General features: G+C 37.8%; 3 protein-coding genes across 5 annotated transcripts in view; 1 reads left to right on the top strand and 2 right to left on the bottom strand.

The window, feature by feature from the left end:
* Positions 1 to 26,119, top strand: part of C14H7orf50 (chromosome 14 C7orf50 homolog) — a 123,636-nt gene that overhangs the window by 6,980 nt on the left and 90,537 nt on the right. The gene's annotated exons all lie outside the window — the stretch shown is intronic.
* Positions 7,196 to 14,213, bottom strand: GPER1 (G protein-coupled estrogen receptor 1). Of its 3 annotated transcripts, none has more exons than XM_033517847.1 (3): positions 14,134 to 14,213; positions 10,298 to 10,443; positions 7,196 to 8,943 (listed from the first exon to the last, which is right to left on the bottom strand). In XM_033517847.1, the coding sequence occupies exon 3, from the start codon at positions 8,510 to 8,512 to the stop codon at positions 7,439 to 7,441; it is 1,074 nt and encodes a 357-aa protein (XP_033373738.1). In that variant the 5' UTR covers positions 8,513 to 8,943; positions 10,298 to 10,443; positions 14,134 to 14,213; the 3' UTR covers positions 7,196 to 7,438. The 3 variants fall into 3 exon arrangements, with proteins under 3 accessions (XP_033373738.1, XP_015498082.1, XP_033373737.1); XM_015642596.3 differs by lacking the exon at positions 14,134 to 14,213 and adding an exon at positions 10,972 to 11,070; XM_033517846.1 differs by lacking the exon at positions 14,134 to 14,213 and having other exon boundaries at positions 10,298 to 10,891.
* Positions 15,526 to 25,052, bottom strand: LOC117245138. Its single transcript, XM_033517848.1, has 2 exons — positions 24,645 to 25,052; positions 15,526 to 18,803 (listed from the first exon to the last, which is right to left on the bottom strand). Exon 2 carries the CDS (start codon positions 18,750 to 18,752, stop codon positions 17,736 to 17,738), a length of 1,017 nt encoding a protein of 338 aa, XP_033373739.1. The 5' UTR covers positions 18,753 to 18,803; positions 24,645 to 25,052; the 3' UTR covers positions 15,526 to 17,735.

Here is a 26,119-nt window from a genome sequence, read left to right as displayed (position 1 = left end):
TTGTTGAAGGAGCAGAGACAAGATTTGCTGGTCTGTGTCAGCCAGCTCCAGTCCTATGAGAACACTGTTTTCTGCCCTTTTTTAATGATAATTTTATTCTGGTTCTGTATTGATGACTTCTAACTCCTCACAGAGAGAGGCATCGTCAATGAAAATTGCTGGAAAAGGCACAAATTGTTGTATATAGAAAAACTGGCTCAAAACCTCAAAATATGTGTAACTTCAGTTAAAAAGAAGTCCTATTAACACGTTTGAATTTGCAAAATGCATTCACTTGGCAAGAAATTAACTTGTAAGCTTGACAGGATGTTTGCTGCATTCTGATACAGGATAAGGAGCTGAGAAATGGGCATTCAAAGGCAATTATTCTTGACAGGGCTTGAAACTTGGAAGTGTGTGTAGCATAATGTATTAATGCAGTCCTGATTCTTGTGGATTTGTTACTTCCTCTTTATTGCTCTTACTGCTGTTGTGTTAATGCTAATTGGTTCAAAAAACCTAAAATGGCACAGATTTGGATATTTAAGTTATGCTTATTCTAGAAAGCAGCCCTGTCCTTGATGAAATGCTGCTGCTTGTTTAAGGAATGTGGGAGTCTGGTATAATGATGTTTATAAAATACTACTTTTTGTGTGTTGATGAAATAGATTCAAAAATTGAAAAAAACCCCAATGTTTTGGCACAGATAAAAGGGGGTGATGGCTGCTTCTGTAGTATGAATGAGAAATGAGAAGTTTCCTCATTGAAAATGCCTTTCGTGTTTAGATGCAATATTGTGAACCACATGAATGATCAGTGTATATTTATGTATGTTAATAAATTACAGCATAGATAAAACGGCTCTTGGGTATTAGATCAAAGCCACACAGATTAATAAATACTTGGAAAGTGCTTGTCTGTTGCATCCAACAAGTAATTAGAACAGAAAATTAATCTTTTGACTTTTAGAATCTGCCTGAAATATCGAGGGTACAAGCATGAAGGTATTTGACAGTGGAACCAGACTCTCTCTTTGAATGCATTTACCTATTTCTAATTGAATCCCACAGGAGTTCTGTAGGACATCAAACAGAAGATCATCAGCCAGTGTTGTATTAAATTTCTCAGCATTATCTTAATAATTTGCATCTGTAAACCAGGCTATTGCAAACAGCATATACATAAGGGCAGACAGCTCTTCCTACCATCTCAGAGTTTGAAAGATGTCAAAGCTGCTCAGAGAATGTACTGAGGGCTTAGAGCTGGATTGCTTAAAAAGGAGCAGAGTGGTTATGTAAAGAGAAGAGAAAATCTAAAATATCTATGGAAAAGACATGCTTTTAGTAACTGTCATTCCATCCTACCTTCACACTGTGGACTGAATCCTAAAGGGGAGTTATTCATCCTTCCCCACTTGTAAAGTAACTAATTGGTTACAGAACTGCTGTGCTGAACTGTAATACTGAGGTCATTAAAATTGGTCATGGGCTTTTTGTGAATTTAGGAGCCTTCATGCACCTTACTGGCTGATTCTTTTTTCAAATTACCTTTGGAATAGACCAGCTCTTCCTATTTTATTACAAAAATCCCATCTTTTGTGACTTTCAAGCCTGTATGCCAAAGACATCTTCTAATAAACTTGTAAAGTTGTTTTTTTTTTTTTTTTAATTGTAAAATTTACCATTCTTTCCTTAATCTATGGTTGTCTTTACATTTGTCTAGATTAAGTCATGATCTAGTTTGAGTTTAGAATAGGAGCAGCCAATGTCTTGATCTGAAGGTTTTGGAATAAAATCTCTGGCCAAGACCCAAAAGGTGAATCTCAGAGAGAGTGAAGAGCACAGGTCAGCAGGGGATGGGGCAGATTTCCACGGGTCCTCACAGAGCCCTTGTTTTGGGCTGAGGATGCTCTGGGGTTCTGTGGATCCCATGCTGGCTCCAGCAGCACCTCTGCCAACAGGGCTGGGCTTCTGATCCCACAACACTCTGACACTGTCACCATCATCAGGGAGCTTTAATTAGCATAAGAAAATAACTTGTCATGTTTCTCACTGTTCTAGAGAATGAGCTTGTAATATCAGAAGCAATTATTCTGACTTTGTCTTTGGAAGCCAAGAAAGTTTATAAATTGAGTTTCCCCACACATCACTGTCTCTATCTTCTTCCCACCTTGATACTCACTTGTCAGGTGGATATTTGGAATATCATCAGTTGTTTAAGTGAGCTGTTTCCTTGGTTTCTTTCTCAGTTTGCTGGGTGTACTTCACTCTGGAGCACAAGAGTTAAAAGGTTTCTGTAGTCAGGTACAGGCTATTTCTCTTTTGTTGTTCAGAATGGAGAGAGAATGAAAAGAAGAAAATCTTATTTGCCATTATATTACTGTTTCTATTGAGGGAATGCCTGGGAAAGGAAATATTTCTGCTGCTGAGGCAGAAAACAAATCTATCTCCAGCACTATTAGGCAATTCTGCCACTGAGCTCCTTCTGTAAAAATCGCCTTAACTCCAATTCTAAGGATAATTTAACAATATCCTAATAATTTTCCCGTTTCTCTACTATGTCTTTTTTTTCTCCCCACAGTTTTTTCTAAAGTCCTTCCAGAAACCACATTCAATGCAATTTGAAAAGGTCTTAAACCTTTTCAGTGCTTTTGCTTGCAGTTGAAGTGAACTGGGACTTGTAAGCAAAGCTGCTGCTTTGGAAAGGCTTACTCTGCTGCACTAAATACTTCTTTTGAGAAGGCAGGGTTTTACTTTTTGGTAATGAACAGCTCAGTAGTTTAATGTAGAACTTTAAAATGTCTGTATATACCTGTAGCAGACTGTTTGAACAATGTGAGAAAACAGGTTGGAAACTTGAAAATGGTTTTTACCAAGAGGATTGAACAGTTTCAAAAGCCATTCTAAACACTCAGGTGAAGACTTGGACAATCATCTTTGTTTTGTAGTGGCATTTAGTGCACTTATGTAAAATAAATGAAGTAGCATGTAAGAAAGGGAGTTGAGAGTAGAGCTGATTCTGCAGTCCTGAGAGGGCATTGCTCCTGTGTTGGCACCTTGGGTGGCTCAATTCAGCTGTTAATTCTTAGCTCCTGCCTGTGTTGTGCCATGGGATGGAATGGAAGTCTAAAAGGAAGCCCAAACCCAAGGGTTAAAAGTTTATTGTATTAAAAGTCACTGTGGAATAAATAGTTTGGGCCATACTGTGAAAGAAAGGACACTTATAAATATGGAGCATGTTCAGATTTTCATATCTGGCGTTTCTCTTTAAAGCACAGCACAGGGCATGTACCACAAACTCCCTGACAGCAGAGCTTAGGGGTACAAGGGAAAGGTGTTCTGTGTGCATGTCTTAAAAGTGACTTGTTCCCCATCACATGTTGTTCCAGTTTTACCATAAAAAAAAGACAAATAAACAATTAATATGGCCCAGTGCTCTTCTGTGATGAAAACTTTAAATGTTTGTCTGATGGTCTGAATGGGGAAGGTAAGATTTAGAGTGAAAGGGAAAGATAGATACTGTCCCTTAAATTAAAATCAAGCCCTTACCTTCTTTGTTTTCATTAAAAATCAAATTAATTCATTAGTTCACCTTCATGAGTGGCTATTAAAATTCAAACCTACTTCTTCTTACACTCACTTGTTTTTAGTTATGCAGAAACAAATTCCAATGGAATTAATGATAATCAGGGTTGAACTTGACATGCTTTTACTTACGGTAAACCACTCTTTAACACATTTTTTATGTGACAATCCTAACCATTTAAAATTGTCCAGACATCCTTTTCCCTTTTGCAGTCTTAATAAACAGCTGAGAGAATACAGCAAAATCCTTACACAGGAAAAAATTCAGTTATACTCTAACACAACTTGATGGCTGGAAAAAAGATTAGAGCGTGCACTGTGGAGGCAGTGAATTTTGTTTGAAACACAGATACTTAGTCTGAAATTTTACAAGCACTTTCTTGTAAAGCTTTGTGCTCAATTTTTTTCAAGCATTTGAAGGGAGAGAGGTGACTTTTCTTGCATCTTGCCCATGTTATGTCCAAGCCTTGCACAGAATCTGGGATCGCCTGACTCGTTGATTCAAATTCTCTGTCACATGCTCTCCCATCCTGTAATGCTCTTCATAAATGAATTGAGCTTTATCTTCAGGCTGACCAACTTTGCATTTTCGAGAGGTGGATGTTGTGTCTGCACAGTCAGTATTTTCTGTATCTCCTAAAACTCTCAAAAGAATGCAAAGTTAAGCATTTCTTTAACATGTTAAAGAGGTTTCACATAACTCTTTTTCTCATACCTTTTTACACAGCTGAGGGAAGCCTGTTGCCTTCAGTTGCTACTGGTCCAGATTGGTGCTAGTTTGTGCTGTTTGCATTTCTTTTGTTTCTAGATATTCAGTTATACTCTGTGCATTCAAGGCATTCTTGTGCCAAGGTAGTATTTTCAAAAGCAGTTAATGGTTTCAGGGATTTTTTTGATGATTTCCTCTCTCTTTGTGAGCTTTTCCTAATACTAGACTTCTTATGTGTGGCAAATTGTTATAGACTATTATAGTAAAGATTGCAGGCAACTGTGGTAAACAGGTTTTTAAATCTCATAGTTGTCATCAGTCCAGTGTTATGGCATATGAAATCTTTTCCTTCAACTCAGCAATTAAACAATTCATTAGAGACCAGAGATAAAATATGAAGGAGTTGTATCAGAATCCTTGCTCCCATTCCTTTTTTCCTCTACACTCTAGAAAAGGTTTTATTTACTGGTGATTATGTTATTTGAAATTTAAAAAAAATTATACATCAAGCTGAATTCCTTTTTGTCCATGGATAAGCCATAGTAGTGAGTTACTGCAAGATGATGGTTTGCAGAAAGCATGTTTTGTACACAAACACATGGAAGTTGTATGACATTTCTGTAAATATTACTTTGTACAGAGTTACTATTTAAAAAAAAAAAAAAGCTTTGGGAATAAGTGTGCAGTTTTTTCAGCTGGGAGAGTGCTTTGTATTTAAAGTAAGAAGTATGTTTAAATTTAGTAGTTCATAAGCCTGCACCAAAATATCAGCAGTAGGGAACTCATCAGGTATTTTAGGTTTGTAATTTGGTTTTAAGCATGCAATAGATTGTTTCGGATTGAGTAAATATTGTTTTCTTAATGCTGTAGTAATCTGTCCTAGATTTCACTGTATATTACTGAATGTGAACACTTAGGAAAAAAATACTTTGGAGGATGCATGAGCATCCTTCAAAGACTTTCTTGATGTGTGTTCTGCAGGAGCAGCAGAAAGGTTTCCACCATAGTCTTGATCAAAAATGTGATCCCTGTATTGGGAGGGGGGGGAAAGGATCTTATTCCTAAAAAACCAAAATAAGCAACAACTGATTGAGAAAGTGTATTCCTGTAACCCCACATAAGTTATTTATCCATGGCAAGTGTCAGGATTGCACAAATGTAATAAATCTGTAAGCTCAAGATGTGTCTTACTCCTCAGAATTGCACTGCCAAGACAATTATCCCTTCCTTCAGCTGGGTGTTACCTGCAATAGCCATCTTTAATGGAGTGATTAATGTCTGTTGGCAGTCCAGGACCTGAGTAATTGTGGCTAATTCCAAAAAGGAAAATACTGAGGAAAAAGGGCTGTGTGTGATGCAGCACAATTGTGGGAGAGGACTTGCTGAGTGTTTTTTAGCAACTTGTGCTATGCATGGATCTTTCTTGAGAGGAGACTTGTTTGATGTTCTGCAGGGAGGATGGGACTAAACGCATTTTTCATTAGACTGTGATTAGCAATCACTTGCAAATAATCTGCAGTTGCTTCAGACTCCACACTGCCCTTCCTGCTGGAGCTGCAGGAATATCCAGCTATCTATTTCAAATTCAGCCATCATCGTCTTGTGGCCTTTCTGTTTATAGGTCAAGTCTTTTGTGGCCAAAACTTCCACTAGGAAACTTGAGATATTTCTTGAGAAATATGAATGGAATCATCGTTTTCACTGTTTTCTTTATTGCTTTAGTAGCTTTAGTCATTGTTTTAAAGGTCTACATTTAAATATATTTTAAAATCTGTTATTGTGCTAATTAATTAATATATGACATTTGAAAATAGGACAGAGCATCTTGCTCTCCGAGTTCTGGTGCTTCAGTCAATGAGCACAGAAATGAAATGAGCTTGTTCACTTGAGAGATGCAGCAAGTGATATTTTAATGATCTTGGATGCTAATCTCTAGGAACTTTATAGCTTCCTCTGAACAAGTTCAGGAGTAACCTGTGCTAAACATCAACCAGATTTAAAACCCAATTATTGTCTAGAAGAAAAGAAACACTATTGTTTTCCAGTAAGTGGTGCTATCATTTGTTTGCTTAGTATAATTAATCTTCAAATGATCAAAGCATCTTAAATATGTCTTACAATCTTGAAAGGCTGAGGGTTTCTGGAGGTGGGATGGGTGTGCACCACGTTCAGATCTGATAATCACTAATCACACTCTCCATTACATATGTTTTTCCCTTCTAAAAATAGAGGTTTGTCACTTCATGAGCAATATCTACACAATATTTGCAATATCTTTTGCAGAAAGTGATGCTTCCTTAAAAATCACAGCATTTTGTTCTGGAATGTGAAGAGATTTTGTGCAGTGTGCACTCAAATCTGAAGGCAGGTGTGAATGTACACAATGTTGGTGCACTGGCATTTTTGACAAAAAGGCCAATTATGTTTGTTCTGAGAGAGATCATCTGGGTCAATCCTTAAAAGACAGAATGAAGCACTGCATTTTGCTTCTGTGAAGTTCTTTGAGATGAGCACTATGGTTACAAATGATTTTGGTTTTGATCAAGTACTGATGTAAACAGTAGATTACATTTAGGAGACAAAAACTCATCACTGTGTTTGATTATATTAAGATTAAAACTTAATCATGGAAGACATGCTAGAATACAGTGACGATAGTACCATGTAGTTCCTGTAAGCAAAGTCATTCATCTTAACATGTTTGGGTGAAAAAAAATCACTTTTCTACATCTCCACATCAATATGTTGTAATGATTTTTCTTCACTGTTACAGCAGCTTCATTATTTCAGTGGAAGTACCTTATATACACCAGCAAAGTATCATCTCTGATAATCAGATTACATCTAGAGTCTTCCTAAGTTGATAAAATTTTCTCTTATATTGTCATTCATACATGTATAATGCAAAATAAAGCTTCTTCAGTGCTCAGCTTTTAATAATCCTGTTCATAATTAAATATAAATCTGACTAAAACATATTCTTCTACATTAAAGTCTTGTCATAAAAACATTTTGACTATAAACCTTCAATACTCAATAGAGCGATACAATATATATATATATATATACACACACACACAAATGCACTTTTTTTCTGTTAGTAGCAAGCATTTTGTTCACTATTTGCACAACTTCACAGTCATATGTTTTATACAGTGACACTACATCAGACCTCTGATTGCTCATTACTGTCAGGAATGACAGACGTTAAGGCAGCCTGACAGAAGCGATGCAGTGTTGACATTTTTGTTTTCTGTTCAATGTACAGTCGCAGTTTGTCTCTGAAGGTTTCCCCCAGAAAACTGTAAATTAAGGGGTTCAAGCAGCTATTAGAAAAAGCTGCTAGGTTCACAATATGTCCTGTTAAAGGATAATCGTGCCTGAAGGATGGGCTGTTTGAAGAGATGGGCTCGCTTTTCCTCTGGAGAAGTTGGACGCTAATGAAGACGTTTTCAGGGAGCCAGCAGATAAAGAAAACCAGGACAACAACAAAAATCATGCGCAGAGCCTTCTGTCGCCGCAGACGGAGACTCCTGTGCTTGTGTGCTTTTATAAGGACTCGAACAATTAATGAGTAACACAGACCGATGATCACAAAGGGGATAATAAACCCCAGGGTTATCTCTAGCCACTGGATTTCTTTTACATCTGCAAAACAAAAATAGACCTCTCCGGTGTGTTGTAAGTGCACGGCTGTGAATGGGACTAGAGCTGCTGAAATGGATGCCATCCATATGAGCCCACAGCTCAGTCTAGCGTGCTGCATAGTGCGAAAGAGGTTGGACCTCATTACTTTGGCCAGGGCTAGGTATCTGTCAAAACTCATCCATGTCAGAAAGAAAATGCTGCTATACATGTTGATCTGAAGGAACAAAGACATAAAGGTACAAATGATGGTGATATCGTAATACTTCTCGTCAAGATTGAACACCTCAATGAGAGAATCGGCCACTAGAATGAGATCAGCCACTGCCAGGTTTATGAAGTAAAGGTCTGGGATTGTCATTTTTTCCCGAAAGCTAATGTTGACAACCAGTATCAGAATGTTTCCCACAAAACCAATAGGGAAAAGGAATATTGTGTAAAGGCACGATAAGAAAAGGCCAATAACATATTGTTGGTGTTCTGATTTATCAGCTAATCTAGAGGATATGCTTTCGTTACACAAATGGGATCCGTTCAGGTTAAAAGTTGTGCTGTTACATATAACAGGTGATACTGAGGCAGAATAAGTTTCCATGGTTAAAATGTCTGCAGAAAAGGTATTAGTACTCACAGTTTGGTGGCAATACAGAGAAAATCAGATTTTTGGTTGGTTTCAACTGAATTCCCAATAAGCATTTTTGATTGGAATTTAAAAAGATACAGACTTTTGTATAGGAAATTAAAATGCTTTAAAAGTCAGATTAATTAGGCTTAAAACTGACTGAAATATAATACTACAAATTGTGAATGTTTTAATTTGTTTTACAGGATTCTATATACATTTTAAATGAGAGAATTTGCAGTTCCTGTATGCCTTAAGATCATATAGGAATCTTTTTACCATGGTGGTACTTGGGTCACTTTAATAAAAGCTTTTCAGCAACAGTGTTTCTTCATGCAAGCTGGAAGCCAGTGGAATTTTAGCTCCATTTGTTTTCTTTTAATAATCAATGAACATCCTTGGACCTGCAATTTGCAAATGGAAAATGATTAATCTCATATTCCAGCACTGTTCCATGTGCAGTTAGCTTCTGCTAACTTAACATCACAGCTGAGGTTGTAGGAAACATCATGTTCTAATATAAATGCAAAGTCTCACTTAAAAGAATTTAAATTTGTTCTAGATCAAAATACATTTTGAGGGCAGGTCTGTTAAAATTGTGTATGCCTGTCAGGGGTTCAGTGTTAGAAGATGAAGAAATACAGAGAAATCAAATGAGTGAATTTAATACTAAAGAAAAAACTGTATATATATATATAGATATATGTTTATTCTATCAGCTTCTAAGGCTAATAAATAGCAGAGTCTTGGGCTGAGAAGGCAGCAGAGATGAAAAGCACTTGGATCCTGCTGCTTTCAGTGCGAGGGAAAGGCAAATTTTGGAAATGAAGGTAATACAAGCAGCATATTGATTTACACCAACATTATTATACTCAATTTTTTTTTCCCCGTTGTGATTTATTATGTTTCACTGACTTCCGGGTAGTAATGGAAAATACCAGTTCTTTGATTTGTTTACTTCTAAATGTTGAATGTTATGCACTTGAAGCATTGCTAGAAGTTTATTTAAAAAAAGAAAGAACCAAACAAAAGACACCCCAATCAAATAAAACAGCAAGAAAATTATAAACCAGTCTATTTTGTGTTAAGCTTTAAATATTTTGAATTGCTTTAATCTGCATCATACTATCAAACCAGTGATTTTTGTTTATATGAAAATATGTTTTTTAAATTGTTTGCTGATAAAATTCATGCACATTTCCACATTTTAATGACTTAAATCCTGCCAGTGTGCAATCCTGGGGATGAAAAAGCAGACCGACCACTAGCAAGCAGTGTTGGAGTAAGAGTGTTAGAATAGTTTTAATTAGAAATACAGCTCTGATTTTGCTTAAATGTATTCAAGTCATCAGAAATAGCTACAGATACCTAAATAAAGATATATGTTCCAGAGCTTCGATTTCTCAATGAAATAGGCGCAAGTTCCCAGTAGCTGTTGCTGTGTTTTGAATAATTTTAATAGTGTAAATCTTCATGCTAAAATATCCATATGAAATTACACTTATTAGAAGGTTCGGTGTCTGTTTCAGGAAGCTATGGAAGTCAGACATAAACTACTGTCTTTATGTAACAGCCTTTTATTTGTGAATAAGGCAGTAAAACAGATTTAAATACAATAAAAGATAAGTTAACAGCCTGAGCAATTGATTTTAAAAGGTCTGTCCGTGGTCAGATTTTAATTACATCTGAATGGCTGTGGAAAGCCAAGCAATTAAAAGCATTACAGGTAACTATGTACTGTGAAACACTTTATTTTACCTTAATTCCATTTCTCCCGAGCTGATTTTGCTCCAGACAGCAGCAGGCTGCTCCTTGCTGGGTACACACGTAATGGATGTGCCAACTTCCACTGTCCTCTCGGTAAAAACTTGCATTTAGGTGTGCAGAGCTGCAGTGGATGCCACCTGTTGATGATTCAGCAGTAAAAACAAAAATCACGTCAAAGTCTATTCTGCTTTAAAACTTATTAAATAAAGGATCGTTTACAAGAGCAAAATGCAGATCATGCTGCATGTTCTTGGCAATAAAACAAGCTTTATAGATTCCCAGGGTTGTTCTAATTTGTGTGCAGTTGAAGTGCTGCTGAACAGCCTTATAAGGCTAGAATTAACCCTGTTTCTGCTGGTTTCTTTTTTACTAGAACTACTCAAACGTCTTTTCTCTCGTATTTGTCAGTTTTATTTTGCACTCTCTGCCTCTGTTGTTTTCTTAAGTTATACAGTCCGTTCACATCTAGAGCTCAGCTGAACAATAATTAAGATATTTATTTGCAAATTGCAATGAAGCATATTTTACATAGATATAAAGCAATTAATATTTGTGCTGTTTTTAAAAGCCCCTTGGCAATCTAAAGGGAAATACCTGATTGAAGACACCAAGCATCTCAGATGGGTCATTTGCTAAACGGATAAGATAAATTTCAGTTTTCCTACCTTCAAGTCGATCCCATTTTGCCTGTTAGTATTTAAATTTTCAGGTTTATGTTGTCATTCTCTTACTTCTTAGAATTGCTCAGCTCAAAATCACATGGATGAAATAAGCTTACCCTACAGAGAATGAGAAGCCTCAGTTTTGCATTAAACACCAGTGTTGCAGGTGGAGTTTTGCATTTCATCCGCAGGGGGTAAAAAAACCTACTTGACATTTCCAGTAACACCACCTACTGGTGGCTGGAATTCTTAGAACGGGAAGAAAGTCAAACCTTCCTCATAAAAGAGCAATGTTTTATTTGTGGCAGTTGCTTTCTGTGGTTATGTTGATCTGACACCTGAACGTTGGGTGCTGTGAGTGGCTTTGCTGTACGTGGATGCAGCATGCTGGATTGAGATGAATGGGATCTCAGCATTTAGGACTTCAGGAAGACAATGTGACAGTTTCAGAAGTGTGCAGTAAGCAATTACCATGTCATTATAATAGATGTATGACACCAATTACAGTGGTCAAATATCTTTAGGTTACAAAGGACCTCACCTGTAGGAAAGTGAAGCAGAGGTTCTTTACTTTGGGAGCAGAAGCCCTTTGCCTTCATTGAGGCAAATAATTGATTTGCTGTGTTTTCTGCAACACACTGTGCATAGGAACAGAGGATTTTGGCAGTGTTACTAAAACGTTTTTAAAGATCATCTTGCATGATGGCTCTTCATAAGTAGTTCTGGAATCAGTTATTATTTAGATTAAAAGAATGTTTATGCAGATTGATGCTGGTAATTTTTTTCTGAGCAGAAGATTTCCACTGTGTGTTTTAATACAGGGTGATTAGGACAGAGCCTAAAGTGTTTTGCTTTGAGACGTGTACAAATATGGTTGCATTGTAGGACTGGAATATTGTAAATGTTAGAAAAATCTTGTGATACCAGCTTTGAAGGTCTTAATTTTTTACTGTCATGAAAGAACAGGATTAAAAAGAGTCTTTATTGTTGTTTGTTGATCATGTGGTTTTGCTGTACTTAGTTCTGTCCTTCAGAGCTTCCACTCATCTTGCAAGAGCCTGAAGGAGTTTTTACTTTTCTTCATGTGCAGTGTTCACTTCTGGATGTCAGATGTTTGTTATTATGGGGGCCTGGATTTGATAATCAGCTGGTTTGTCTGTCCTTACTTGTCTACCTGTGAATATCAGCTGATTTACTATTAAAATGTATAATTCTGAGTGATAATTTTCTTGTTTGAATTCATGGTAATAAATGTGTCACTTTGCCATACTTCCAGAGTTGTAAGGAAATTCTCTTTCATAATACCCATGGAGTTGTTTTCTGTGCTAAAGGAACTGCGAGGCTTAGGAGGTCATATTTAGTGTTGTGGTAATTTTGTGTACTATTATACTGTAATTAATGGGTTCTGTATTAATTTTATGAGATGATCGTGTGAATCCTCTGAATCCCATTTCCTAAAACAGATCACAGCATTTTCAGCCCCTTGTTTATGCAGTCAAATTATTGTTACTGATTAGTCTGTGTTAATCTCACTGTTTGTCATTTCCATATTCCATAAAATGCTTCAAAGTAATTTTAGCAGCTGCTGAACGTTGTACTTTAGCATTTTCCCTGTCAGTGACAGGTATTTCAGAGGACTTTACAGTGTCTGCCTTCATGCTCTGACAGTATTGACTCTTGAGGCTCCACCTGTCTTACCTTACTGTGATTGTTGCTGAGGACATGTGTGAAAGCAACTGGTGCACTCACATTTGTATCATCTCAGACCTCAGTAATCCAGGATTTGGAATTTTCCTGGCTTATTTTTATGTAGCACTCAATGTGCAAAGCTCTGTAAATATCTCAGTAAACACATCAAGACCAGAGAGTCTTTCAGGAGCACTGGTGTAGTTGTGATGTACTTCAGTGCACCAAGAGGCTGAATCTGGGGTATAATAGAAGATTCTCTGTGTAATTTAGCAGACTTCAACATATGTGCCTGTTGCTGTGCTGCTAAAAGGTGGCAGCTGAGGAGAAGGAAAGTGGGAGGTTGTGAGTATGGGAGAGAACATCATTGAGAGGTCTGATGCATCACATCTTGTGCTAGCACTCTGTGGCAGCCTCTCCAGCTGGATAGGCCCTCTAAGATGCAAGAGACTCTTGGTTCTGTTAGAAGTGTGGAATTGTTTTGGGCATGAAGCTGTTGAGTACTGGAGAAATTAATCAGGACAAGGGTATAGAAAGCTGAAGAAGGCAAGGCACTGTATTGCATGGAAGGGGAAGGAGACATAAATTAAAATTGCATTGGAATGCTTACACTTTAAGATAACCCTTTGCAGAAGAAATAAGATTTGTGTAGAAATCTCTACTGGAAATATGAAATCTCTAGAGGAAATATGGATGCTGTTGTACTGTTCACAAGGTTTTCCAGGTAGACTGATGTCCAGATTCTCTCTCACCTTTTTCAACCACTGAATGAAATCAGCATCCATTACCCTGCTCTAGAGCACCCTCATACTTTATCCTGTCCAGCCTCAGTAGCAAATAGTCTTTCTTGCAAATAATCAAACTTAGTTTGAGCTGGAATTAATTGTTTCTGTGCCTACAGAAAACCTTGGATATGGAGTGTATTTTGTGTATTTAGGCTTTTCAGTTGCCAATAATTCTGAGAATGCATTTTTCTTACTAAAAATAATTCTTTAAAGTTCAGCCTTTTCCTTTTGCAGGGACAACACCCATTCAAACCCATTCAAACTATTCTGGTAAAACTTTTTTATTTTTCTTAAAGCATATATTGCAAAACCCTTGAGGGATAATCTAAAAATTTCACTAAATGAGGCTACAGAATGTTGTCTAGTGAAAGATCACAGAATCCTAGAATGGTTTGGGTTGGAAGAAAGTTGAAAGACCATGTAGATCCAAGCCCTCTGCCAATGAGCAGGGACACCTTCCACTAAATCAGGTTGCTCAAAGCCCCATCACAGGACTTCAGGCTCTATTCAAATGCTATTTAATATTTTTTTTTTTTTGCAAAATTTCAATAATTTTTATTTTAGTGGCTGAGTCTGGCAGTCCTTTGCTGGACACTTTGTACCATGGAAGTGAAATGCATTCTTTCATTCTGTGCATTAGTGAATTTATTTGTAGTGCAACATAGATGGTGGACACATTATATAGAGTACTTACTTTGGCTGAATTGCTTGAGTTTTCACCCTGCCCCAAATCTTCTGCAGCTGCCTCAAAATCAAGATAAATAATACCAGTGCCCTTTCAGTGTCTTTAATATTAGAATGTAACCAAGGGCAGGCTTAGAAATGCCCGTAGGGATGTAGCAGCTCGAGTTGTGATTCAAGTGTGCACATCCAGTCTCTAGCTCAAATGTTGTTAATGGGATCAGATCAAGTTTGAGCCAGCTGGTTCAGTAACGATGAGTCCTGAGTTCTTTTCCAAAATGTGTTACCAGCTCAAGAAATTCAAGCTTTAACTTCAGCAGCCTGATCATTTCTCTTCTTCTACTGAACAAAGTGGTTTTTTCAAATGCCGAGCAAAGTTGTGGAAAGCTACAAATATTATCAAGACAGAAGTAAAATATTCTTCTTTGAACTTTCCAGTATATCCCTTCAGTTAATTTTGACAGCCTGCCTATAAAAATACATGCTGTATTTCTTCTGGAACATACTGTTCACAACTGGGTGAAGCCTGGGAGAAGTAAGGGTTCAACCGAGCTGCTGCTTGCATAAGGGGAAAAAATCTCAGAGCATGGAGATTTTATTTTGTTCTTGAAAATATTCTTTGGAATATTAATTATTTAAAAATTATTACTTTTAATCTTAGCTAAAGCTGCTTTTTCTCTCATATCAGACTATATTAGAAGGATTTTGGGGAACTGCTTGTGTTCCTTCCCTGTTGCACATGAGGGTGTTTGCTCTCATATTCTAGCTGGATGCAAGTAGATTTTCTCTAGAACCACATGTTCATTGTCCTAAACTTTAATGTAAGCTCTGACTTTATCAATAATAATTCTGTGAAAACATTTCTGTGTTGCTAAAATTCATACTCACAACTATTTGAGTTACTGTTTTGCATTTTTCAACCTCTTCCCTCCTTTTTACCTTTGTTTTCTCATATTCACTTGCAAAGTCTTTTCATTGTACAGAGAGATTTCTTCATGGCAATATAACCAGCCATCCAGAAAATACTTGGGTTTTTTTCACAAGGACAGGGAGGAGATCACAGTACATGTACTCCCATCTCACAGATGACAGCCAGCAGCTTTACCCAGGGGTGTTCACAGCCTCACACACAGTTGTTCAGTCTGACAAGGTGTACTCACTCTCAGATCCTACATCTGGCAGTAGGTCCCCACAGGTTTTTATTGTCTGTGAAACTTGGGTATGGCTCTGCTCTAGCTGTGTTCTCTGCTGAGAGTATCATGAAGCACTTTCCTGCCCTGCTCAGCCTTGTGGCTCCTCACAGGTGTGTTACTGGCATTCTCTCACCATCAGACCATTTTCCAGGTCCCAGCCAACTTTTACTGGCTCCATTTTCTTTTAGGCACCTTTCAAAGTAACTCAGGACTCAGAAACAACACAATATTTATTCTTTCATCCTTAAATATAAAATGTATGGAAGCTGTAAATAAAGTAGAATCATTTGCACATAATTCCCATACTACAAAATACCCTCCATAATCCACAGTGCAGCAGAATTTTGGACTTTCTGAGCTGGGATAAACAGCTTGCATCTTCTGACATATTCTTTCACTCAGTCTGTCAGCTTTTTCACTGATGTACAGCTCTTACAACTCATCTCTTCAGACTTCTTTCTGCATGGCTGATCTTTGGTCTGTGTTGTTTAATCTCCCTCTTCTCAGGTGCTAAACAAAACCTGATGCCATCTGAGAATTCTTTTCACAAGTACAAAATTGGCTCTTGTGTTCAAAGAGATGATTCTTATCTACGTACTTCCTTTCTGACCACGTTCTATAATGATCTGTTTATATGTAGAGTTCTTTAATTATCCATCTGTTCATGCTGGCAGCAGAACAAAATTGAGCAGGGGAACAGGCTGACACAATGTAATGCAGACATCTTACCAGCTGATTTTTACATCTTGCGGAAATGTTGGTCCTTACAGTCATAGCGGGATTACATATTGCCCTTTATTTGCATGTGATACAGTCATGGTCCATACGTTCCAGGATTTAGATGTCCAAGACTAGATCCATATCTCTAGATACTTGATCTATATTCCATATGATTGTTATTCTTCCATTTCTGCACTTGGCTGTTGTCTTGTGAAAGATGTTCATCTTGATCAATCCCTTCCTGCTTTTCCATCTTAGGCAGCCCATGCTGATTTACAGCAGCTCCCCACACAAATCTGCACCCCATCAGGAAGATCTTTTAAAGGATATAATTACAAAAAACCCCTCTCAGTTCCTTTAGCACCCAGATTTCATACAAAGGCACAGATTTAATCGTCAAAATAGCTTTTCTCAGAACTCTTCAAGTTACTTCCTCATCACAGTGCTGTATTTTTATAACTTTGCTATCTAAGACTACGTCCTTATCCAAGTTTTAGTACAGTTTTGTGCTTTTCCTGTTTCCTTGTTCTCCACTTTTCTAAGAGGATGGAGCTGAAGCAAACGCCTAATGTGGCTCCTGGCCAGATTTGGTGGCAGTAACAATGCTCAAAGCAAGCATTTACAGCTCTGCACCTCCATCTCAGCCTGCATCAGCTACTGATCCTGCAGGGCTTCATCCAAACTTCTGCACCACACTTGTTTTATTCTAATTCACATTTTTTTCCCTCTTTTTGCACCATCTGCCCATCAACTCTCATCTAAATGTACAATGCTTCTATCTTGTCTCCAGCAGAGCCTTGATTCCAGTTAGGAACTGGGGCTTGGTTTTTGTTTGCCTTCTTAAAAATACACCTCAATTCATCTGTTCTGGGCTGGCTTTTCTCTGTTTTTCAGTTAGTGTATTACTGAATGTGACTCTTCCAATGACTTCTTGCTTCTGAATGAACTCATCAGGAATGGCTTAAATCAATAATTGTGTAAGTCTAAATGCAAAGTGGAAGCTGAGAGTACATTAACAAAAGGCTTTCATTCTTGCACAAAGTTTTAATTAGCCATCCTGTTGATCTTTCCAGTTCAGTGCCTCACAAAGGACCCAAAGCTTTTCTTTATGGACCTGTGTTTCCATTAATTTGATTTCTTTTTTTTTTTTCTTTCTTTTTTTTCAGTATAGGAGTTCAGACAATAACTTCACTGCTGCTGCCACTGGAATTATATATACCAGTTATATACTGGTGTTATAGAAATAAGTAGTTTGAAGGGTAAGAAGTCAAAGGAGGAAGCACACCTGAGAAAATGCTCTGACTGTGGATTTTGACCTTTTTTCACTGTTGCTTTTTGCCACATTTTTGTTTGCAGCTCTGCTAGGGCATTGATATTATTACAGAAGCACAGCTCTATGGCAACAGTACTCATCTTTCTATGTGACTTAAAAGAAATGCTTGCAGTAAACCAGATGATTTAAATATATATGTATATATGAAAAAAACCCCAAACAGCCCCAGACCCTGGTAAGTTTCTCACAGATCACTGTAAGTACTAGAACTGACCATCTTTTTTCTTCCAGTACTGCTAGCTGTAAGATAGGCCAGGTTTGGGTTCTAAAGAAGGAACAATTGCCCTTTTTTTGAGGAAGTGAAAAACCAAACCAAAACCCACAAGCTAAAAAGCGAAGTGGATTGACAGTTGTCTAGAAGAGCAGGTATTACTGAGACCCACTCTGATGGGTCGTGGCTGTCTCTGCTATCTCAAGGTGATTGTTGGCACGGGTTTTCCTTCGGCATTTCTGCATGACTTTAAGTACTTCATCCTTGCACGGTTTATGAAAACAAAGTATAACTACCAAACTAGCACAGCTCTCACAGAACAACACTATTTCTGCAATGTTCATCACAAGCTCGTTCTTTGTAGATCCAATGCTCCTCTGTAGTTTCAGGGCTGTCCTGAAGAGAATCATGACGTTATAAAACAGGCGGCAAATAAATATTGTCACGCTGATCACGTACACAGCGAGGTGAGCACGGATGTGCTGCTGCAAGGCTGGAGCTCCAGCAGGTGCTTCTTTAGCCCACAGAACAGTAAAACAGAGGATCTGGAGTAATGATGGGATCCCAAACCCAAAGATGAATTTAACAATCTCATATTCAGGCCACGCAAATAACGGATCCAACTGGCAGTGTGCTTTCAGCTGATAATTATCAGTGCCAACCAGCACTGCCTCTGTCAGAGACAAACACAAGGTGTATGTGAGTACAAGCCCAACACACAGGATGGGTCTTTGGGTGGCTTTGCAGAGAGCAGTCCGTGGTGGAAATCTCTCCAGTAATAGTGTGAGGAGTGTCAAAATGAAAACATACTGAGAATTGAAATAAGCAAAGTTGAAAAAAAATGACAGTACGCTACAGGCGAGGTGGGTCGTTATTAAATAGTCAGGTCTAGTGATGACAGTAAAGGATAAAAAAATCATTATGATATTGCTGATGGTGAAGTGTAGCAGAAGTAAGTCCAAGCTTGTCCTTTTGTTCTGCAAATGATTCTTTATGAAAATGATCATAATACATATGCTGGCTATTAATCCTGTGGGTACAAAAAAGGCAATGTAACAGTGCATAAGTCTGGATATGATGTTTTGAGAAGCTATGACAGCTTCGATTTCTTCTGGGGAGGTGAAAGGCTGGCTTTTGCTTGGGTAGCTGATCCACGTCATGTTGTGAGAAGTCATCTTTCTCTCCACACTGTGCTTATTTCCTGCTCAGTGATGTTTGAAACTGAACTGGAAAAGGAAGGTGAAACAAGTTTTAAAGTACAGTTTTAATGCCTGTTTTTGCAATGAATATATTATGTGCAGTCAGGCGTATAAACCATTTGTTCAGAATAAATGCAGTAATTTCTTGGTGGATTTTACACTCCTGTGTTATTACCCAAGTTAGCTTGAAATTATTTTTAACCAGAGAAATCTGCCCTTTTATTTTTCATGTGGTTTCTGCTCTTACCACTGCCCTCTTTCCCTCAGTTGCTGCAGCTCGGCTTTGTGGGCAGCCAGGAGCCAGCACTCTGATGTTGCTGTGGAATAGATGGAACACTGGCTGTTCAGTGGGTGAGGAAGGAGCTGGCATGGTTTAGGTGGAGCTGCTTTTCCTCCCCATCTCGCCAAAAAAGGCCAAGGCGGTTTGCAGGGCAATCCAGTGTGTGGGCAGCAGCTGCAGCCACAAAAAGCTCCTCTGTCCTGTCACAAGGGTGGGAATTTTGTATCATTTGAACCCAGCTGCAGTCTCACACCACATACTGAAGAAAATGCAAAGATAATCACAATATGAGGCACGAGCCACATTCCTTTCTTTGTTTTAGTTTTGCTTCCTTTCTGTTCTGAAAAAAAGCCTTTCATAACTGCAGTCTGTACTGAGGAGCCCGTCTAAAATTAATGAGAGTGTTTAAGAACTGTTATGAACAAACTGCTTTTATACTAAAACATCCTTATACATTAATAACACTGTCATTTCTTAGATGTAGCTGTTGCATAAAACAGCGAAAAATAATGCTTTTCTGCATGCTGAACTTTGAGAAAACGGTTACTGGTGCATTATAAACCTGTTGATAAAGTTTTAGTAAGGACCATTTATTACAGCTGCATTATAAATTCCTGGAAATGGGGAATTTTGAGAGTAATACGGATAGGCTGTTAGCTATAATGACTCTGTGATATGTTGATATAATGATTTTGTTACTGTATAAATGCTTGGAGGCTCCTTTTTTTTTCTGACAAAAAGCTTTTATGAGAACATAATATGTACTCGTGAAAAACTGTAATGGATGTGGACATATACATTTTCCAGACCACCTAAAAGCATAATTAGCTTAATTTCTAAGAGGAAATTTCTGTGCACCTTGTACTGATTGATGCAGAAAATAATACTTTTTTTAGTTGCAAAGAATAAATATACTTAAACATGAGATAATGAACCCACTAATCCTAATTAATTTGGAACGTCTGATTAAAGATGTTCCTCAGCCCTGGAAAAAGGTTAAACAAATGGGCTTTTTTACAGAGTAGAGTGTTTTCTGGGAAAGAAGATCTTCTTTATTCACAAAGATTCCAATTTTGGGTTAGACTGTGATGTTTTTACTTTGTTCTGTTTTACCTAAAGCTGGTCTGAACAAGCAGGCAAAGACAGGACCATGGAGTTCTCCTGACAGAAGTTTCTATAAGTCACAGTGGCAAGAAGCTGCATACTTACTTGTACATAATGCCTTTTCCATAAGGGGATTTTAGTGATGTTAACTCTTAAAATGAAAGTAATGTTAAATTGGTGAAAATTCATAGAGATGCATTAATGTTTTTAAGCAGTGCTCATTATAGATAAGTCAGTGTCTTAATACTGTTTGACAGTTAATTTATGGTTGTTACCTTTGACACTACTTCACATTTCTGATATTTCTAATCTCTCCTCAAAATTAGAATTCTAATACTGGTTTTAATTAGAAAAGTTGACTTATCAAAGTGGCTTTGATTAAATGTGTATATAATCTTACATAATTATAATTTCATTTATAGAAAAGCAGGGAGTTATGTTTTGATTCAGCAGTGTTCTTTGTCCCTTTTTAAAGACAGAGTTTCTTCCTTTGTAGAGAAGGTTATTTTCAGGAAGGACTGATGCACACAGGGAAGATGTTTTGTGTTACAGGTGGTCTTGTAGGAGGGAAAATTGGCAGGTCAGACTGTTCCAGCCTCTGAGCTGGGGTGCACCATGTAGGAAAGAATTGATGGGCAAAACATGTAGAAGTGTCTGAAGCAAGTTAAGAGTCAATACAATTTTGAAGCTTAAAAGTAGTTTATTAAATATGAGCAATTCTTGTGTGTGAAACTTTAACTTCTAAAATTAATTTCTTAAATACTTGGGAGGAATCTCAAGAATGAAGGAAACTGTAAGTCAAATTTTGATCTTTTGTTAGAAGAGGGATTTGAAACTTAATCTGGTGAAGGATTGTGTCCAGCAGAAACTCTGTTATCATCCCATACTGTGGATTCAAGGTTAGGAAAGTTTTACATTTAGAGCTGTTCCAGCAGAGCCTACACTGTTACTTGCAAATTTCATCAGGACTTTTGCAGGGCTGAATGGAAGAATTCAGTTCTGGTACTGTGAGCATCTCCATTATCTTCTCAACAGCTTTTATGGGCCAACTAACTGTGCTCACTGTCTTTGCAAAGAATCTTAGAATAATTTAGCAACATTCAGTTTTTCTGGGAACATCATTGCACAGGAAAAAAGAATGTAGTTTGGGGTTTCACAGGAAATCATATGGAAACATTATATCAAATTACAGGGGCAAAAAAAGATGCCAAAACCTGAATAAATTTGCTCAGGACCTGGCCTTGGTACTGATACTGGATTAAATGATGACCATAGCAATGTATTTTTAATTTTATTTAAATACTCTTTGGGTATTTAAGACAAAGTAAGGCTTAATGCAGCATATTCCAGTAACTGCAGCTTACTGTGCAAGCATGTGCATCATCTTGGTTCTCTTCCTGTGCCCACCTGCTTGCACATGTGGTGTGTTATTGATAACCCAGTGTCAGGCAGAGGCTAAGGATGTGTTTTGTTCTCATTTGGTGTCAAGATGGATGTTTGAAACAGTTTCAGTTGTAACCACAGACATGAACATTACTGTTAAATAATTAACATTGATGCTTCATCTCCATTGAAACACTATTATTCTCACCTAAGTGTATGTCTTTTAAATTACCTCATCTGAGGAAGGAGTTAAACTAAACAAAAGGAATCTCTTCAGCCTAGAATCAACATGCTCACTTCAGGGAAATAACAGTGCAACCATATATTTATAATTATAATCAGTGTAAAATATTAGAATTCTGAGCTAGGGAAAAATGTTTAGGTGTGCTGCTTTAAAGGGAATCACCATAGGATTCCCACACAAACAAAATTTTACCAAAAGAGCAAGCTGTTTGCAGCTTTTCTGTGGCTACTCTGTGTGAATATAATTCTTGTTTGAATTCAATAAAGTGTTTATTACAGAAGAAGAAATATCTCTTAGCAGTTTGTAGCCAATTCTGAAATATTTTTGGTTTGGCAAGCAAGATTAAAGTCAATGCTGTAGTTATTAACTTTCCCCCTTAAATTATTCCTAGAAGCTTACAAGAATCACAGTGATAATGTCAGAGACTCTTCTCATATTTGGTTCTGGTGTCTCACTGTAAAAAAGAGCAATTTGGGGCTGAGATTGTGGTAGGAAAGGCTCGTGTGCAGGGGGTGCCATCAGACATGGCCAGTTCTTCCTCCAAGCTGGAACACACATGCATTCTCTCCAAAAGGGTCACACCTACCTGTATATTTCTGACCTTCTGGCAATCTTAATTTTTTTTTTTTCTTTTTTAATACTTTGTCTCTTCATAATTATTTCAGTGAAATTTGAGGCTGCATAGCACTTTCCAAGAGGCCAAAAAAGATACAAGTTGTGTCCAAGATGCATTGTTACCCACCTCATGAAGTGGCTGCATTAGGGTTTTCAAGCTGGGGTTATAAATCCAGCCCAGAACAGCCTGAGTTCTTTGCAGCCCCTGCAGCTGATGGATTGGGAATAGTCCCAGATGTCACAACCTCTCTGTACATCTGTTTACATCACAGTGACTAGCTGTAGAGATTCCTGTAAGGTGCTCATCTACCATGTAAAGCAGCTCTTAGAAATTCTCTTTCCACTTTTAAAACATTCCCGAAGCATCAAGTTCATGCTTAGAATAACGATGGGATGAAGGAGCTCGCAACTTCTGCTATAATAGTATTGATGTTTGCAAATTTTTACAGACTTCTGGTAGTACTAATTTAATTTAATTTAAAATAAAAATATATGTTCCATGGGAGCAGCAGAGGGTGACTTATTTCTCACATGATGTCTTATTGCAGAATATTCCTACAGTTGGCTGTGTGGTTTTTTTTCAAAATACTTAGAGTTTCCATCATAAAAAAAAATAGGGAATTTATTATGTCATTTTCCTCTGCTGTGAGAAGACCTGGTGTTCCCTCAGATCTTGTCTGGTTCTTGGATTTACTGCAGGGACATCCTTTTTTTTAATTTTTTTTCCAAATGCACATAATGTTTATGCTCTGCTGTGGTGTGGGTGGAGGGGCTGACAGCAGCACACAAGTTCTCTACTCTTTTAGTGGAATCTGCAATCTTACACTGCAAACACCTCCAGACCTGAATTATTTTTTTTTCTCTTAAAACATTCTATGACATAAACTGACTTTTTAATTTCCATTTAGTCACAGTAACTATGGCAGAAGCCAGGTCTATTTCTGTTTGTTTTATGATTAGTTACTGAGGGAAATTTGCAATATGCTACTTGGTTTGTCTTTGTGTCTTTGTTCCAGTATTTTGTCCCATTATCTCAGGTCCCCCCTACTTTAATTTGCCATCAGTCACATCACAAATCCTTCCTTAACTTCATGTGGCCTCACTTTTTTCTTGGATTTTTTTTCCTCTTTCTATCCCTCTTTCCTCCCTATAATTCAGCAGTTAAAGCAAATATGTTTGATTTTCACTTTCTGAAGCACGGTGGATACATTCCCCTTCACTTCCAACACAGTGAGCACAGTGTTCAGAAAGCAGTTTAAAAATAAACCTAGTCCCTAAAATTCCATTGGCTTTGGGTTCCCCATCCTCACTTTAATGTTTAAATTTTGCAAAAGGGGAGCTTGGTTTGAAGGAGACTTGTGTTTATTTAAAGTCTAGAAGGAAGAGCTCCTGAACCAGGGGAGTTTCTCCTTTGGCAGCCAGAACTCTTCCTCTGTAAAAGGTTTGGTAGGGCAGTCTTTCTGCATTCTGTCACCAGCCTTTGGAAGGAAAATATTCCTTCATCCAGTCATAAAGCAATACACATTGCTTGTGAAACTCTGCTCTTGGTGGGGCTGTCCTGCATCGACTTAAGAGAACACGTGATCTGGGGGGAGAAGATGTCCTTTCTGATCACACTACATCTGCCAAGTTAAAAGATGGGGGGAGGCTTGCAGTGTATGAGGTTAAAATGTGAAATACTATATTCATATTTCTTGTAAGAGCTCAATTCCTACTCTTGGGCAAGCATTTGAAGTTGTAAGGACTTGAGAACTCGTACCCTTAACTTGTTGAAAAGTAGCAGTTCCTGAGAAACCGAAAGCTTTTGTTTTTACTTTTCTAGAATATAAAGGAACTAACAGTAACTTAAACATAATCCCTGAACTGTTTCCTGCCCTATACAATGCCTGTAGACGGGTTATCTGACAATGTCCATCCTTTAAAAGACTGGTTTTAGGCAACGGTTGGAGTTGTTTGTCCACACCACTGAACAGTATTTCATCATCCACCTCCCATTGGTTCAACGGGAGTGAAGTACTGGAAAAGTCCCCACATTTTCTCTACTTAATGCCCAGCTTCATCACAAATTTCAGTCATACATTTCTGCTTTCTGAGGACCTTTCCCAGATACAGTATTTTACTTTGTGTAGTTCAAACATTGCTAAAAAAGGGAAAACTAAAAACTTTTAATTACAACCTTAGCTTCACTATTTGAGCCTCTTGAATAAAACATTGCATATTGAAAGTAATATAAAACACTTACCTTTTCAAGGAATTGTTCCACAGAAACAACAGGCTGAGCCTTTCACTGAGAAATGTCAGATGAAATTATTGTTTGGAGCTTATAGCCCTTTCTATTTCTGTAGAAAGCAGAGTGTGTATATTACAGTAACTTCTTCAGCTGCTGTACATCACGGTGAAAAATCCAGGCGCTTGCTGACTAAAAAACATGCAGTTCTGTAAGGGAAACAGGAACTTGGCTGAAGTCATTCAAACCATACACGTTGCATGTTTAGCAAACCTATGGTTTCATCATCATGTGACTTTAAAGTTCAGATTCTCCTCTGCAATGAGATATTTTAGAACAGAAAAGTAGTGTTTGTCTCTGCCATTTCTAAGTGTGTGAGGCCATCCAGTGGATTTTTTTTTCCTGTTCATGAAGTAATCCTACGCTCACTGGCCAGCCTTTGCAATTGCATTTTTTCCCAGTGCGCTGTTTGAAGTGCTAGAGGTCTAGAAAAGGAAAAGCCTGTGGAATAAATACCACACCACACCCTTTGCTTAATACAACAAAAACTCAACACAAAGCAGGGCATGTCAAACCATTAAGATCCCTGCATTAAAATAGGTGTACCTCTATTTTTCCAAGGGTCCTGGCTCTTGGGGTACTCCTATTATTGTATAAACGCAAATAATTATTTTTCCAGATGCTCTGCAATGGCCATGAGGTGTTAAAAGACAAGACTTTGAGTGTGAAGGTTTTGGGTCTGGCTCAGCATCAGTCAGTGACTATGTTGAATAGTGTTCTTAAAACCTCAGATATAAATAAGCAAGAAAGGGTTGGCTCATGATTTTTTTTTAGTGCAGCCCATCTGTCTGGGGTGTATCATGTTTTCTTACACCAGCTCATGGGGAAGGGCATTTCTGTTGTAATCTTTCAGTAACCTGCAGTGGCTTTTGTGGGTTGAGAGGGCAGTTTGTGACCAGTGTAGCAGCACTCTGTTTTCATGACCTGCTACCTGTTGAATTTAGAGGCTCACTGAAAACCACACGGGAACTGCCAAAACGCTTTAAAGTAATGAAATAAGACAAATGTGTATGAGTCTAAATTTCAAAATCAGGATTGTGGATTACCTGGAGAAGATATTTTAGCACTCAGTCTACATTTTCATCTGATGGTTGGCACTACAGCTCAAAATAATCCTTTGAGATTAGAGGTATGCTGGATGGAGGGTCTTGGGTTGCAGCAGTAGCTCAGAAACATTTCAGTTCTCAGGTTGAAGGTTCACCTTCTTTGTGAATTAACTCTCCTCCAGAGCAGTTCTTCAGTAGTTCAGGGGCTCTGTGAAACATGATTTCCAATAAGCTTTATTCAGAATACCATAATTCACACAGAGCCTTTGATCATCATATGTAGCAGTTTGTTGGTCTGGGTAGGTTGTTCATTGTTTCCCTTTTATTTACAGTAGCTCCTCCAAACTGTTACAGAAAACCTTGGACAATGTGGCAGCGTAGTGC

Source organism: Parus major, chromosome 14, assembly GCF_001522545.3.
Source record: "Parus major isolate Abel chromosome 14, Parus_major1.1, whole genome shotgun sequence".
Classification (NCBI taxonomy): domain Eukaryota; kingdom Metazoa; phylum Chordata; class Aves; order Passeriformes; family Paridae; genus Parus; species Parus major.
This window is presented reverse-complemented; position numbering and strand designations above follow the sequence as displayed.

Bases quoted from the DNA above. Each gene is read 5' to 3' on its own strand.
- LOC117245138 (XM_033517848.1), bottom strand. From the start codon at position 18,752: ATGACTTCTCACAACATGACGTGGATCAGCTACCCAAGCAAAAGCCAG.
- GPER1 (XM_033517847.1), bottom strand. From the start codon at position 8,512: ATGGAAACTTATTCTGCCTCAGTATCACCTGTTATATGTAACAGCACA.